Source organism: Corvus moneduloides, chromosome 3, assembly GCF_009650955.1.
Source record: "Corvus moneduloides isolate bCorMon1 chromosome 3, bCorMon1.pri, whole genome shotgun sequence".
Taxonomy (NCBI): domain Eukaryota; kingdom Metazoa; phylum Chordata; class Aves; order Passeriformes; family Corvidae; genus Corvus; species Corvus moneduloides.
In genome coordinates, this window is record NC_045478.1 from 120,654,247 (window position 1) to 120,668,008 (window position 13,762).

The window sequence follows — 13,762 nt, forward strand, 5'->3', positions numbered from 1 at the left end:
GACACCTCGGCGTTTTTGTCCAGCTTCAAGTAAAATTCTTTAAATTAAATTTACAAGTCCTTAACAACCACACTGGACTGTCACCATTGGTGGCACCACTGGCATGTGTCACACCACATACTATTAGCAGAAAAAATGATACACAAAGTAACAGATCGTGGTTTAAGTTAAACAGCTAAATAACCAGCAAAAAAAAATAAAAGCCAGGGCAGTAGGTGTGCACAAAACTTAATAGAAGACATTCAGCCACTTGTGCTCAGGAAATTTAAGGAAGGATCTCAAGGTGCACAGGTTTTAAATCCACATTTCACTAACAAGTGCTGGTTGGATTTCAGCAAAGACAACTGACCCTTGCAGGTTTAATACAAAGGTAACCTAAAATCCCATAGCAGGTAATTTGAACTCACTGCTCCAAAGGCAACAGAAAGCATGGTCTGCATTTTGGCATCTTCCATGGAACCAATGACTCCTTTCTTGTAGAGCAAAGCACTGCCAGCCAAGGTCCAGAACTTCATGTGTTTGACCCCCACGGACACGAACTGAGTGTCGGAGTCTGGGCGGAACTCCACAACAAAGATCCTCTCCAGGTGTCCACCCCTGCTGGCAACTTTAGCCCCTGGTTTAATTAGGAAATCATAAAAATAAAGCTGAATTTACCTGAGAAATTAAAATCTGATATGATTTTATCAAATAAGTCGAGCTGGTATTGGATTAGAGATCTGGATCCCAGATGCTGAAAGCTGCAAATCCCAACACTATTTAGTGTATCAAACATCTTAATGCAACCCCCAAGGTCCCTGGTTATTCCATTGTATCCCACAGATTTAGGAAATGCAGATTTAAGGCCTTCATAACACAGTTTGTCTCCTGGGTCAGTGAGAACACAAGAGAAATGTTGGATATCATCTGGTGAAAAATGCACAGGGACACACTAATAGGCTGAGGCACTTTTTCTCTCCCCTCTACCATTTCCAAAGATAATTATTTTCTGGAAATTACTTCCCAAAGGCCTATCTCCATCATAGTATTTCAAGTGTTTTAGGAAAGAAAAGCAGTAATTCTCCTTAATTTCATGTAATTTTACGTTAAGCATCATTCTTTCCTTAATTTCCACTTTCCATAAATGTTTAAAACTTACCTTCTTGCCCATATTTTCTAGCCCTTTGCCATTTTTACCTGATTAGCTGGGATACTCAGAGTGAGGACACAGAAGTCCAAAGACGTGAAAGGCAAAGCAAATCATTGTGCACAGCTCTGCTGGGCTGAAGGAACACGATTTCCCCCTGGGTTTTACCTTCTTGCCACCTCCACACGGTGATGGTGTGTTCTGGGTCGACTCCCACTGACACCAGAAGTTTGCCAGTGGCACTGAAGTTGACGTAATTGACCCCTTTGGTGTGGAAGCAGCGCAGCATGGAAAGGGTTTGCTTGCTCATGGCATCCCATATATGAATTGTGGGGGTTGTACCTGCGGGCAGAGAGAGGCATTAAAAGTGAATTAATTCTGGAAAGCTTCAGTGCAAACCAGGCATTTTGCAAGAACATTTAACCTGAACAGACATTAGTTGGGGGGTTGGATTTGTCTGAGGATTAGCACTACTGGAAAACAAAGAGAAATCAAAATAGCTTGCAAAACACGGGGGGGGGGAATCATTGTAGTCCATGAAGTCAGACAAGTTTTAAAAGAACAACATAACATTCATGAAGAGCCTCATGCAAAAGAAATTGCCTGCAGATGTTTCACTTGTATCCATGGTTCACACAGATACAACGAGGCAACATGGAACTCGTACAGGACTGCTAAATTCACAAACAAATCAGCCTTACCTGGGAATTCTGTCATGTCACCTGCATTGTGAGAGCAATGGCAAATGAGGAAGCACCAAGGGAAAACAATAGGTGAAATAAGTCATGTGTCTCGTGCTGAAGTGCCAGCATCAGCACCAGAAGGAAAACAAAATTAAAAACTTGGAAATGGATATGGATTAAATCAACAAAACAAATAAGCAGGAATATTGTTGAAGTTTTTTGGGTATATTGGCTTTTATACACAAATATTGCAACAATATTTAGTACTTCTAAGTTTTAAAAATGGTATCTAAAAGAAATGCTAAAGGCATGCAAGTTTTAAAAATTGTTAGATTCAAAAGTGGAGTGAATCTGTAGGTACACAAAGTATCAGCCAAACTCAGAAGCACTGATCTCCTGGGGCCCAGGAAAAGGGCTTTGAGCATTTTCATGTCACAGAAATCAGCACTTTGCACAGCTCTGGCACCACGTGTGGGTTTGGGTGCTCCCTTCACATTCCAGCTGAAGTGACCGTGCTCAGTACAGGCAGCAGAGGGTTTGTGTTTGTCACTGTGTTCATCACTACTGTTCCCTGCCCCCTGTTAAGTGACTCCTGTCCTCCGGTTATGGATTCCATTCTCCTTCCGGAATGGTCTGAGGAGACGTTCTGACCCCGTTCTCCTCCATAAAGTTAATTATTCCAGCACTAAGCTGAAAGGCAGCAGATCCTTCTCAAGGCTTGGGACAACTCATCCTGCATTCCCCATGCAATGTTTACTCCTGCAGAAGGTCCTAGGGAATCTGGCAGGACTCTCCATGTAAATAATAAACACACAAATACATATGGATTCCCAACTCTCCCCTGATACGTGTCCTAACTTCTGCTGAGATCTCACTGTTTCTGGCCTTTTCTGTACAGCTCCTGTATTCCTGCAGAGAAAATGATGCTCAGTGTATTCTCACTGCTAAACAGTGCCTTGGACACAGGAAGGAAAGAAGAAATTCTATAAATCAGATGATTGAGATGATTAGGCAGTTTATCAAATCTTGCCTTGTGAAATACGATTACACAACAAAGAACTCTGAAATCCATTCACTTACAATCAGAGATGGAATTGAAATCCTAAGTAAACCCTGGAGGTTGATTACTTATTCAAAATCAAACAAAAAGTAAAAGTCCTCCACAGAAAAGCCCCAAATAAGTCAGGGTCCTGATAACTGTGAGTAAAGCTTTGCTGTGGGGGTCACGTACCGATCTGGCTGGTGGCCACCACGTTCTTGTACTTGGGGTGCTGGTTCACTGTCAGGCACAGGATGTCGTCAGTGTGCTCCAGGTAGAAACTCTGGCTGCCTAATGACATCCAAACAGGACTTGAGTCACCACAGGACCGAGGAAGGAGCCCACACAGAAGCACAGACTACTGGGCGGCTTGTTACTACTCCCCAGGGGGCGTGGGGGGCACTAATGCTGCCCATGGCTGCTCTGCTCTCATTCCCAGGCACTCTTCCCAAAATGCGCCATGGACACAAGCATCAACACACAGAGGTGGATACAATATTTGGGGAATTTTCTGTATGTCCAGGGAATCAGCCCAAGAACAGCCTGTAGCCACCATAACTGCAAGAAACACCAAAACTGCCAATGCAAAGCCCAGGCTTCCCAGTGAAATGCCAGTGAATTGAGGCAGTGAGTGGGAAGCCAAGTGGAGGCAAAGCCCTCCCAAGGGAACAGGCCCAGAAAGGACAGATGGGGCCATGCTTGTTTCCCAGCCCACAGGTCAGAGGCTGCACTAGGACTGGAGTCCCCAAAGGCCACCAGATCTGACAGCTTTTCCCCCTGGGCCCCACCTCAGCAGCAGAGCTGCTGAGTGCATAGCTGGGACCATATGGGAAAAAATCAAGTCAAAATTCCTTTAACTCCTCTCTTTTCCTGAGAGACATGAAGGACACAGAGATGTTGGTGCCACAACTTAGGGCCAGATAGATTTTTGGTGGTTTTTCTCCTTTGCATTACCCAAAAGGCAGGGAATATTTCTGTCCCTTCCAAAGAGCAACTTGCTCAGGCTGCATTGCACCAGAACGTGCCCTTCCCTGGAGCATGGCTTTGCTAAAACAACTCAAAATGAAATTATGGATGTTACAGCTTCTCACATTTTTGGGGGTACTGGTCACTTCACCAGCCAGGCTCTCTCCTGCTGGGAGAGAAAGCCATTCCCATACCTTCAGCCACAGGATGAGAACCTGCCAGTGACACACCAGCCACCTACAGTGGGTTTGTGCTATTGTATCAAGATGCAAAATGTGGGAAAGTCACAGGAATATTAAAAAGTTCAGACTTTCAATTAAAAATATTTTCCTTGTAAAGCATTTTCTTATCTCCAAGTAGTGTTTCAGGTGGAATTACCAGTAGAGAGGTTTTGGACAATGCCTGCTGCAGCTGTGTGGAAAATAATGTCAGCACCATCGTTCAGGTAATGGAGGTTGTTGCGACAGTCAAATCCTCTGTATCCAAACACATGGTCTAAAGCCAGCTCCTGCTCCAGGAATACAAACAGATTAAGAGTGAAATGAAAGAAGAAACAAGGAGATTTCAGAGTCTGGACCACTTAAGAACGATTCTAAATTACACAACTACAAATATCTTGTAGAGGCAATAGAATAATAAAACAATAATTAGTTATCCCCATTCTGCTCATTTATTGAGGTATTACATTATCATAGGCTATCAACAGCCTTTAATTGGTCAACTAAAGCACTGCACTATTTTTTTTTTTTTTTTTTTTAATAATTATGGGGGCTATAAATGCGCTCTGGTTCTGTAAATTTTCATTCTAAACAGATACAACTCACAGAACGGGCTTGGTTTTATTACTCTTCCCATCACAGTTTAGTATTTCTATAGGGTATCAGATATTTTAAAGGACATACTTGCAGAGTTTTCAAAAATCATTCTCATAAACTACCAAATTTCCACAGACCAAATTCTGATCTTAAAGTCCTTAAAGGAAGCCAGGGCAGGCCGTAAGTAACTCTGTAATTAAGACATTAATCAGAGGTGTAACTGCAGCTTACAACGAGCAGTTGCCAAGGAAATTTCCTCCAGGAACCGAGGATGGTTAATGGATTGTTGTTACTGCCTTGGAGCCCTGAAGCCAGACTTAATGACTCTCCCAAACACAATCACAGCTCACTGGGAACAATCCCAATTAGCCACAGACCAAGTATTGCAAACTGCCCACAGGTCACAGAATATTCCTTGTTCTGCATATTAGGTAGGAATTCAAACAAGTTGTCTGGGGAGAAAGGGAAGTTCCAAAGTCAATGAGCAAATTCCATAATTCAAAATCCCACACAGGATTTTTCCTGGGCCAAAGTGCTGGCCCTGGCTGTACCTCCCTTGGGACTGAGCAGTGAGCACAGGAATGAACACACTCTGTGATTGTACCTGCCCTTCACTAAGCCACAAAATGGATTTCACCCAGCCATGTTACTTTTAAAGAAATTAAAAAGGTATTAATCCTGACCTCAACCAGTTTCTTTTTTTTGTTGACATTGTTCTTTCGCAGTTTCTCAGGCTGAGGAGCAGCTCTGCTCACTGGTGGCCTGAAAAGAACATTTTAAAAAGAGAGACAATCAATATGTTTGAAAGTAAAATACAAGCTTCAAAATCACAGCATGTGTGAGCAGCAAATGGACAGTAGCCCCCTGTATGAGCTTTTTCCAGAGTTGTAAAATAAACTGATTAAAATCCTACACTTTTTGATAGAAAGAGCAGAAACATTGATGTAGACTTTGTGGATGAGTGGCAGAACAAACAACCTTACACCATTCAAAAGACCCCAAAACATAATGATTTAAATCCATGGAAAAATCCTTGACATGAAATAATGGTAAACTGGTGCTTTCAGAAATGATCTACAGTAATTTCTGCAGCTGGAAGTTGACCTCTGCCCAGCCTTGCTTCTTCTGAGAAGGCCCATCCCAAAACCTTGACATGGCTTCAATAAAATCTTCCCAAAATCATATTAAAAATAAAATGGTTGCATTTAAATGCACAAGTCTTTCATCCAAGGGAATTTAGGAGACTAAGGCCAGCAAAGCTTTTTTATATAATTACAGTTGCTAAAAGTAGCTAAAGAGACAAATGCAGAACACAGGCTGAGATGAAATCTGATGTGTGCAAACGGTCTGTAAGGCCAGATAACCTCTGCTGCTGCTATTGATCTTGCTGGGAAAAGAGGGACAGAGCTAAGGGAAGCACTTGGAAAGCATTCCCAGGGCTTATGATTCCAGAAAAATGTGACCTTGCTATTACATTCCATATGCTGTGAAAGTTGTTCCTGTCCTGAGACTGTAACTACCAGTAATTCCCATTTTGCAAAAAATTAATTGGAGAAGAATGAATTCCCTTTTGTGTATAGGGAGCTGCTTTTTCTGGAGCTGGATTTTTCATGGAAGGTATTAAAGGCACAGTGGGGACTGAGCACTGTGGGAATGGGCAGCAGGAAAACCTGAGCTCTGAGACAGAGCACAGCTGGAGATAACCAATCCAACCCACTTCTCAGGCACACCAAGGACCAACAAGCACATCAGCAGGTGACCCGTGACACGAAGAGAGTGAAAGAGTTACCTTGATCCCCTTGTAAGCAGCAAATAAAGCCAAGCAAGAAACTTAATAGAGTTTAGGTGTCACTTCTGAGCACAAGACTCATGCACAAGCACTTTCAGAGCGCAGCAGTCATTCCTTGGGCACAACACGTGCTATCCAAGCATGCCAGCAAGAACTAAAACAGAAACCAAAGAGTGCACCAGTCCACAGACCCGGAAACATCGCACCTGGCATCCCTGGGCAGACTCGGAGCTAAAGATCCTACGGGATGGAGGGGAAAGGGAAGCTACATCCGAGCTTCCTGTACACTTTGCACCAGAGCAGAACGGGACTCCACGGCTCGTTTACTTTCAGGAGCCACACAGAGAGGAACTGGTAGGAAGCTGACAGTCTCCTAAGCACTGCTGAGATTGCACACAATGGATGATTGTTCTCTATCCCAGTTCAGATGCAATTTAGCCCACGATTGCTGTGGGGAGGCCAAGTCACTCCCAGGACAGCCTGTCCTGCCTTGTCCACAGGAACAAGTACCTTTATTTCCTCAGAAAGTGGTCGCTCGTGTCCCCTGGGGTGACCCTGGGTGGAGCAGGACTGAGCAGCAGTGCTGTTACCGGCAGGGAAGGGACAGGGGAAGTTATTACAAAACAAAATAAATTATTTCATTTCAGCCCAGATTTATGAGGGCCTCTGAATTGGCACTTCGGAAAAGAATTGTTTTCTTGTATGCTTTTTTCTGTTTTAGTATCATTTCAAACTGGATCATTTCCACATTTCTTTACCTAGGAATATCAAAGTTTATGACAAGAGCAAGCCAAAATACTTCACGAAAGCAAGAGAGCACTACCACTGTGACATGCTTGATAGTCACTAGATTGTAAGCATGAGGCTTAATTTGGAGACACACACACACAGATACTTTTATAGATATTTACTCACAGCACACACAAGCACAGATGTTGTGTGCATTGATATATACATAGCCATGTATATATACACACGTGTGCATTCACTGCCTCATCACTATCTCAATAAAACAAACAAAGCAGCACATTTTTCACATTTTAAAAGTCATTTCACTTTTAACAAGCCTGTGACTACACCTAATTTGTTTTGATACAGAAGGTGACACTGCCAAGACAAGAAATTTGCACTGCAGCAAACGACATCCCTTTGCCCTGTTGGACCTGTGCAACCTGCATGGCACATTCCCAGCAATCCAGGCCTCTGCTGGGCTCCCCATCAGTACTTACTTGACAATTCCCTGCCTCCAAAGGACAGCAAGTTAAAACATAACACAAGCATTAACGGTTTCTTTGCAGCAGTTTAAAACAAACGCACTTAGATTACGTTATGGGATGGAGCAGTTCTGGGAAAGATAAGACAGAGTCAGACATTCGAGGGTCTCAAGTTCTTTGGGTACTGTGAATACAGCAGAGAAGATTTCTGTTACTCATGGCAGTCTTGAGGATGTTCTCACACGAGTACACACAGGTGTCAGACAGGGATAGAACTCCAGACCCACAGCGACAAAACCTCAGCACCACCTTCATGCAGAAACGTGAAAAGGTGTGAGTGAACATTCCCTCCAGCCATGGAGGGAGAGGAGCCCAGTCAGGGGTGGGGTGGACAGGCAGCACCAGGATGGAGAACAACAGGTGGACACTACAAGAGCTGGGCTGAGGGAATGGGGTTTTGGAAGTGTGAGGCACCTTGAGAGAGAAAAGAGATGGGATCTTAAAGAACAGGGCCAAACTATGGGGGGGGGGGAGAAGAAGCTACATTTGTTTAGATGGAAAATAAAGGAGAGAAAAAGCAGATCAAAAACTGTTATGATAAATTCTGTGAGGGAGGGGATATAACCAACTCCTGTTTCCAGGGCACAGGCCATCACTGCTGTCTGGCTGGAGATGCTGCCTGCAGTGGGAATAAACTGGGGAGAACACAAGCATTCTGCTCCGAGGCCGGTGGGAACAGCAAGGGAACTCCAGAAGCAGCAGCACGTGAAAGGGGCCAACAAGGTCTGGAGCAGGGACAGATGGACAGGAGTGTCCTGCCACCCAGAAGGTGACAGGCTGAGCCAGCAGGAATGGGTAGGGAAAAGCTTAGAGCACAAAAGGGAGACTGATATGGATTTACATGGCTGCAAACTGGAGAGGGAACACACTTGGATCTACACAAACATGAGCAGGACTGCTCCTGAGAAGAGAAAGCAAGGTTCAAGGAGAGGCAGGGTAGTAGGGTTGGGTAATAGAACAAAAATCCAAGATTTAAAAAATATACTTTTCATTTCAGAAAATATGCAAAAGCAGCTTTAAAAAGTGCCTTTTTTAAAAAGTCCTGCCCAGTGACAGGAGAGGACTCCCAAGTGCCCCCAAACTGCTGAGAAATTCCCTGAGCTTTTTTTAATCCCTTCCTAGAGAAGGGATTAAAAGATTTTGTAAATTCTAAAGCCTTGGATTTTCCCATTCCAACATACATAGGAGTTTTACATACAAGTTTTCCTGCTGTTACTTTTTCTTAACACTTTGTAGCTATCATAAGACAACAAAAAGAATAGGATCCAACATGAAAATATCTCACTCTCAAATAGAGCAGATCAGAGCAAAGCTCAAACAGAACCAGAAAGAAACATCAGTGGCAAACTGAATTATTTTTTTAAAGCACTGAAAAAGCCTTACATGGTTACAATACTTATAACTTCACGTGTATGCTGATGCACTCTTTAAAAAAAGAAAAATTAAAAAAAACCCAAAAACTACTGCAGGACTTTGATAGGGCCAGCCATTGTCACAGCCTGTCAGGGCAGCTGGTCACTGCATTCCCAGGTCATTCCAGCCCAGTGTCCAGTGAAAGGAGCACTCCAGCAATTAGTAACGAGGGCAATCACTTTGGAATGAAACCTGAGGGCCTTTGCTCTGGACACCCTGGGAAGTTGTTCCCTAAACAACTCCTGTACCACAGACTGGCCCTGCTGCACCAGGACCTGCTTTCCCTCACACTCTGGACTCTCTGGACATGCTGTCCCTCACACACTGGAGGAACAGTCTTTTCTAGTTGTTTTGGTATTCCCTGCATAAGTTTCAGTACGTTTTGCAGCCGTATTGTGTAAATAAAAACATTGAACCAATTGTATATGGCAGATCCCCCCTCTGCATGACAAAACACAAGAAACACGGCTTTTTCCATCAGTCCTGGACTACTTCTCAAACAACAGCCCTCAGAAAAGCTGAATATTTCACATCACCCTCAGTGCAGAGAGCACTCAGGTTCGGAGACAGAAATGTTGGAAACACACGGCAACGTTGGCATCCCTCAGTTCCACCCCCCCGAGTGTCACACAAACAGAGAAGACCTTTGGGCCAGCTCTGTGCTGACCTGTGGGAGCAGTGAGATTGACTCTGAGTTCAGCTGCTTGGCAGGGACTGACAAATACCAGTCACAATGTGTACAAGCCTTGGGGACAACTGGGATGAAAGCAGCAGGCTGTCAAATGCATTCACGGTGCATTAACTTGACATAATGCTGCTGAGAAAGTAAAAGTGAATATTCCAAAGGATGCACCTCATGCTCAAAGAGTGGCTTTCTGCCGGAATAAGCCCAAAGTTATTTTCTCCACTCCAAGGATGTGTTTTTCCAGATACATTTTGAATAGTCCCCACCTACACATAAATACAACACAGATTCACACTCAAAACTTTTGCACTGCACCCACAGACGTGTGTGTGTAAAGGTACAGGAACCAAGGCTGTAACCATATGTCTAATCATTCACTTTATGGTGCAAAGGCTTGTGGGGGCTATTTTGAAAACTTAAATAAGTCAGTTCATATTGTTTTAGAGAAATCAATGATCTAAAGAGTAACATTTGAACAGAAAAATCCAAGATATTTAACTTCTCATCTTTATCAGGACACATGATTATACATGAGGCAAACACCATGATGGAGACCAGGCTCTGAGGTGGGTAATTCATGGAGAGTGAGACAAGCCAGGGTGCTGAGAAAACAGAAAACCGGACAAACATGCTAATGCTGCTTTTTGTTTTTCTACACATTCCACCTGCTTTGAAGGAGTTCCCATCACCAGGGCTCATGTGGAGTCATGCAAATTGAGCTAAAGGAGAGCTGCAGACGCAGGGGGTGTGTTAGGGGTTAGTAGGAGGCCAAATGCAAACAGATCTTTGCCTTTAGGATTAGTAACATCAATACAATCATCAGCAAGCTCATGTTACTTCTCATCGTATCAACTCTTGGTTAAAACGGTCCCAATTCAAAAACTGGCCCTTTTCTGAAATAGCACAATTCCTCTGTGACACAGCAGAGCTTACAATTGTCCTGGATTGTCTGGGACAGTCCCACCAGTGGCCAGGGGGTCCCGAGGAGTGGGAGCGCCGCGCTGGGAGCTCCCACCCCGCGAGACTGGTCCTGCAGCCCCTCTCGAGGGCACCCCGCTCCTGCACCACGGGCACGGCAAGGGGTGCCAGCCAAAGAGGCAGAGAGGGAGAGAAGGGGGGAGCAGAGGAGGGAAGACACAGAAAGGGAGAAGAAAAACAACAAGGTCGGGGAGAGGAGAGAGAAACAACAATCGATTAATGATCTTAACCAAACGCACCAATACAACTGCAAGACATTTTAGAACTGTCCCTCAGCCTCAAGTCTCCTGCTACTTTGCCATCCTAAAGCTGTAGCTGCTGATAGAGACAGGAAATGTTGGATTCCCCCAAAAATACCAGGCCGTGATTTGATTCAAATCCTGCAAGTAAAATCTATCATGTAACTTCTACACTCCTCCAAGATACTTGCAGAATCATGATTATTTTAATTACGTTCAAGTTAGACAGGAAAAATAAATTTCATCAAGGGCTCTCCTTTTCTAAGGGAAAACCTTATTATTACTCCTGAGTTTGTATAAATCATTGTACAGTTCAGCTCCCAACCCCACACTTGCAATCTTCTCAGGAGTCCCATCACAGTTCCCAAGACCAAACTCCTCCTGAATCAAACAATGATTTGTTCTTTCTAGAGAAATAAGTTACCCGGAGTTTTTCAGATTCACCACTTTCTATTAGAGAAACACAGAGTCTTGCAAGCTTATTCCAGCAAACAGAAAGATTAAACAGATGGACCTGTCTCAGAGGTGCCACATGGCACCTTTGAAGCGTGTTTGATTATGTAAGCTGGAAAATAACTTCAGCAACAGTTTACCCTCTAAGCATTACTATTAAAAGAAAAAACCCCAGTGAGCTCCAAGCCTTTGCCCCCAAAGAGTAGCTCAGAGCAGCAGCCCCAGCTATTCCTACTTCTTGCTTAAACCCAAAGCTTGCTTTTTCTATTTTTTTTTCCTTTCCTTAATTTAAACTTGCTTAATTCCGAGTTTCTTCTCATTACACCTTCACAATTTTTCCTTTCTCAGACTCACAATGAAAACACAGCACAGAGGACACTTCCAAGATCCTCACTGCATGTTGCAGTGAAGGGAGCCAGCAGTTTTCCAGGCCTTGGGATTAACTCACGGTTTCTGTCCTAAGGGGCCTGCCAGCTTGTCCCATAGTTTTCAGCATGTGCACAGTAAGTTACCAACACCAGAGTATTCCGTGCACAAAAGCCATTAAGTGCACAGTCACTGGGTCTTCAGACAGACGTATGGCAATCACAAAGGGAAAAATTTGGAATACTTCCTCCAGAAAATCTTCCTCCTCAAAAGCCTAACAAGTTTCCCCACGTGCCTGCCTGAAAGAGAATGCGACACATCCTCTGGGTTCCCCTCTTCAAACCTGGAGGGACCGGGAGAGCTACTTCAGCTGTGCCTTGGCAGAAAATTTAAAGCTTTGGGAGCTGCCTCCAAGATTCCTTGTTGCCACTTCGCTCAGCCCTGTGCACAGAGATTTCAAGACTCCACAGCCTCAAGACCTGCTGACTTGGGACTTGATTTCCCTGAACATTTAGGATTTCTCTGAACACCAACAGTTGAGTACTTGCAGACTTTCCATTTCACCTGGCTTGATCAACTGTCACTTCGGACCCTTGGAGGTGCAAAGAAAAGCCAGCCCAAGGATTCCAGAACTCTGTCATGGGCAGACAAACCCTTTTCCAGCTGCTCTGTTCTTTTGTGTTCTCAGAAGAGATGGAATCTGGCACAGGTATGAAGCTTCCCTCACACTTAATACGTCTTGTCAGAGAAGACAGCTTTAGCCTGAGGCACTCACAACTGGCAGTGCCAAGATTCTGCAGGAATTGTGCACACATTGTACCACTGTGACCAGGAATCGCAGTCTTGCAGTAGCCAACACATCAATCCCATCTTACTGCACCCAAAACACAGCACCTTTCACAGCTTAAGGCCCTATCCAAGCAAAACACCCTCAGAAAGCACAGTTTTGCTGGCACTTCACCATAAAGTTGCTGCTTCTGATTATCTCCCTATAAAGTCTCACTATTTATATTTATCCCCTGAAGAAAGGGAAGTCAATTTATCTTTGCCTAATGACTGACATATGAAAATTATGGGGTTTGTTGTCAGATTTATCAAAACAGCAAATTCCAAATACCAAAGGTGTGATTGTACTGAAGCTGCTGTAATTTAAAAAGAATATAAAAATGTGCACAAAAGCTGTGACCCTCAAGCAGAAAAGATGGCAAGGACAGCGATAAGGGTTTATTTTTAACCTAGTTTAGAATGAAGCACAAAACTGTTGATGACACAGAGACAGCAAGAAGAACAAAGATAGGGAAAATTTTAAGACCTTGCTTTTTACTCTCCTCAGTCCAGAACTTGGGGATATAAAACGGGATAGGTTATTCCCTTGGAATGCTATTTTAATGTGCAGCCATTGTGAAGGGACTATTCTGGAAGTCAGGGGCAACCTCACTGCAGAGGAGGTGCCTCCCCATTTCACCAGCCACCAGCAGAGTGGGAGGTGTGGAAACACTGGAGCAACTTCCAGCTTCCACAGGGCTTTGTGGTGCTGCATAAACACGGCCTGCTCTCCCTGAGAGGGGCTGAGGATGAGGACAGGCTCCAGAGCCTGTGGCACCACACAGCACAGCCATGGATGCAGAGAAGGGAGGTTTCCCAGGGACCTGAAGGGTGATTTTCACTCCTGGACTGGAAATGGTGCTGAAAAGCTGCACAAGACACTGATGCTCTTGCTCAAATTGTTGGTAATTCATGAGCACAAGACATTTTAAAGACCAGCTTAATCTGTCAATTAAACTCATTCGACAGTTGCTTTTGCATCATCAAAGCAGAATAAAACAGCTGGAGGGTACAAGGGTTTCTGGTGTGAAGCATCTGGGCATTGTGTGCCACTGGCACTTATTATTCCTATAACAATTTAGCAATTCACCCAAAATAAAATAATAATTTT

At 44.0% G+C, this 13,762-nt stretch overlaps 1 protein-coding gene across 10 annotated transcripts in view; it reads right to left on the reverse strand.

Annotated features, from left to right (window-relative positions):
• Positions 1–13,762, reverse strand: part of EML6 (EMAP like 6) — a 90,950-nt gene that overhangs the window by 9,092 nt on the left and 68,096 nt on the right. For 6 of the 10 annotated variants that reach the window (XM_032103829.1, XM_032103831.1, XM_032103828.1 and 3 more), the window contains exons 29-36: positions 7,648–7,662; positions 6,419–6,427; positions 5,313–5,391; positions 4,193–4,322; positions 3,041–3,139; positions 1,828–1,848; positions 1,295–1,468; positions 408–616 (exon numbers count right to left, since the gene is read on the reverse strand). In XM_032103829.1, the coding sequence (XP_031959720.1) occupies positions 408–616; positions 1,295–1,468; positions 1,828–1,848; positions 3,041–3,139; positions 4,193–4,322; positions 5,313–5,391; positions 6,419–6,427; positions 7,648–7,662 (736 nt within the window). The remainder of the gene's footprint in view (positions 1–407; positions 617–1,294; positions 1,469–1,827; positions 1,849–3,040; positions 3,140–4,192; positions 4,323–5,312; positions 5,392–6,418; positions 6,428–7,647; positions 7,663–13,762) is intronic. The other 4 variants (XM_032103834.1, XM_032103837.1, XM_032103832.1 and 1 more) reach the window with 3 other exon arrangements.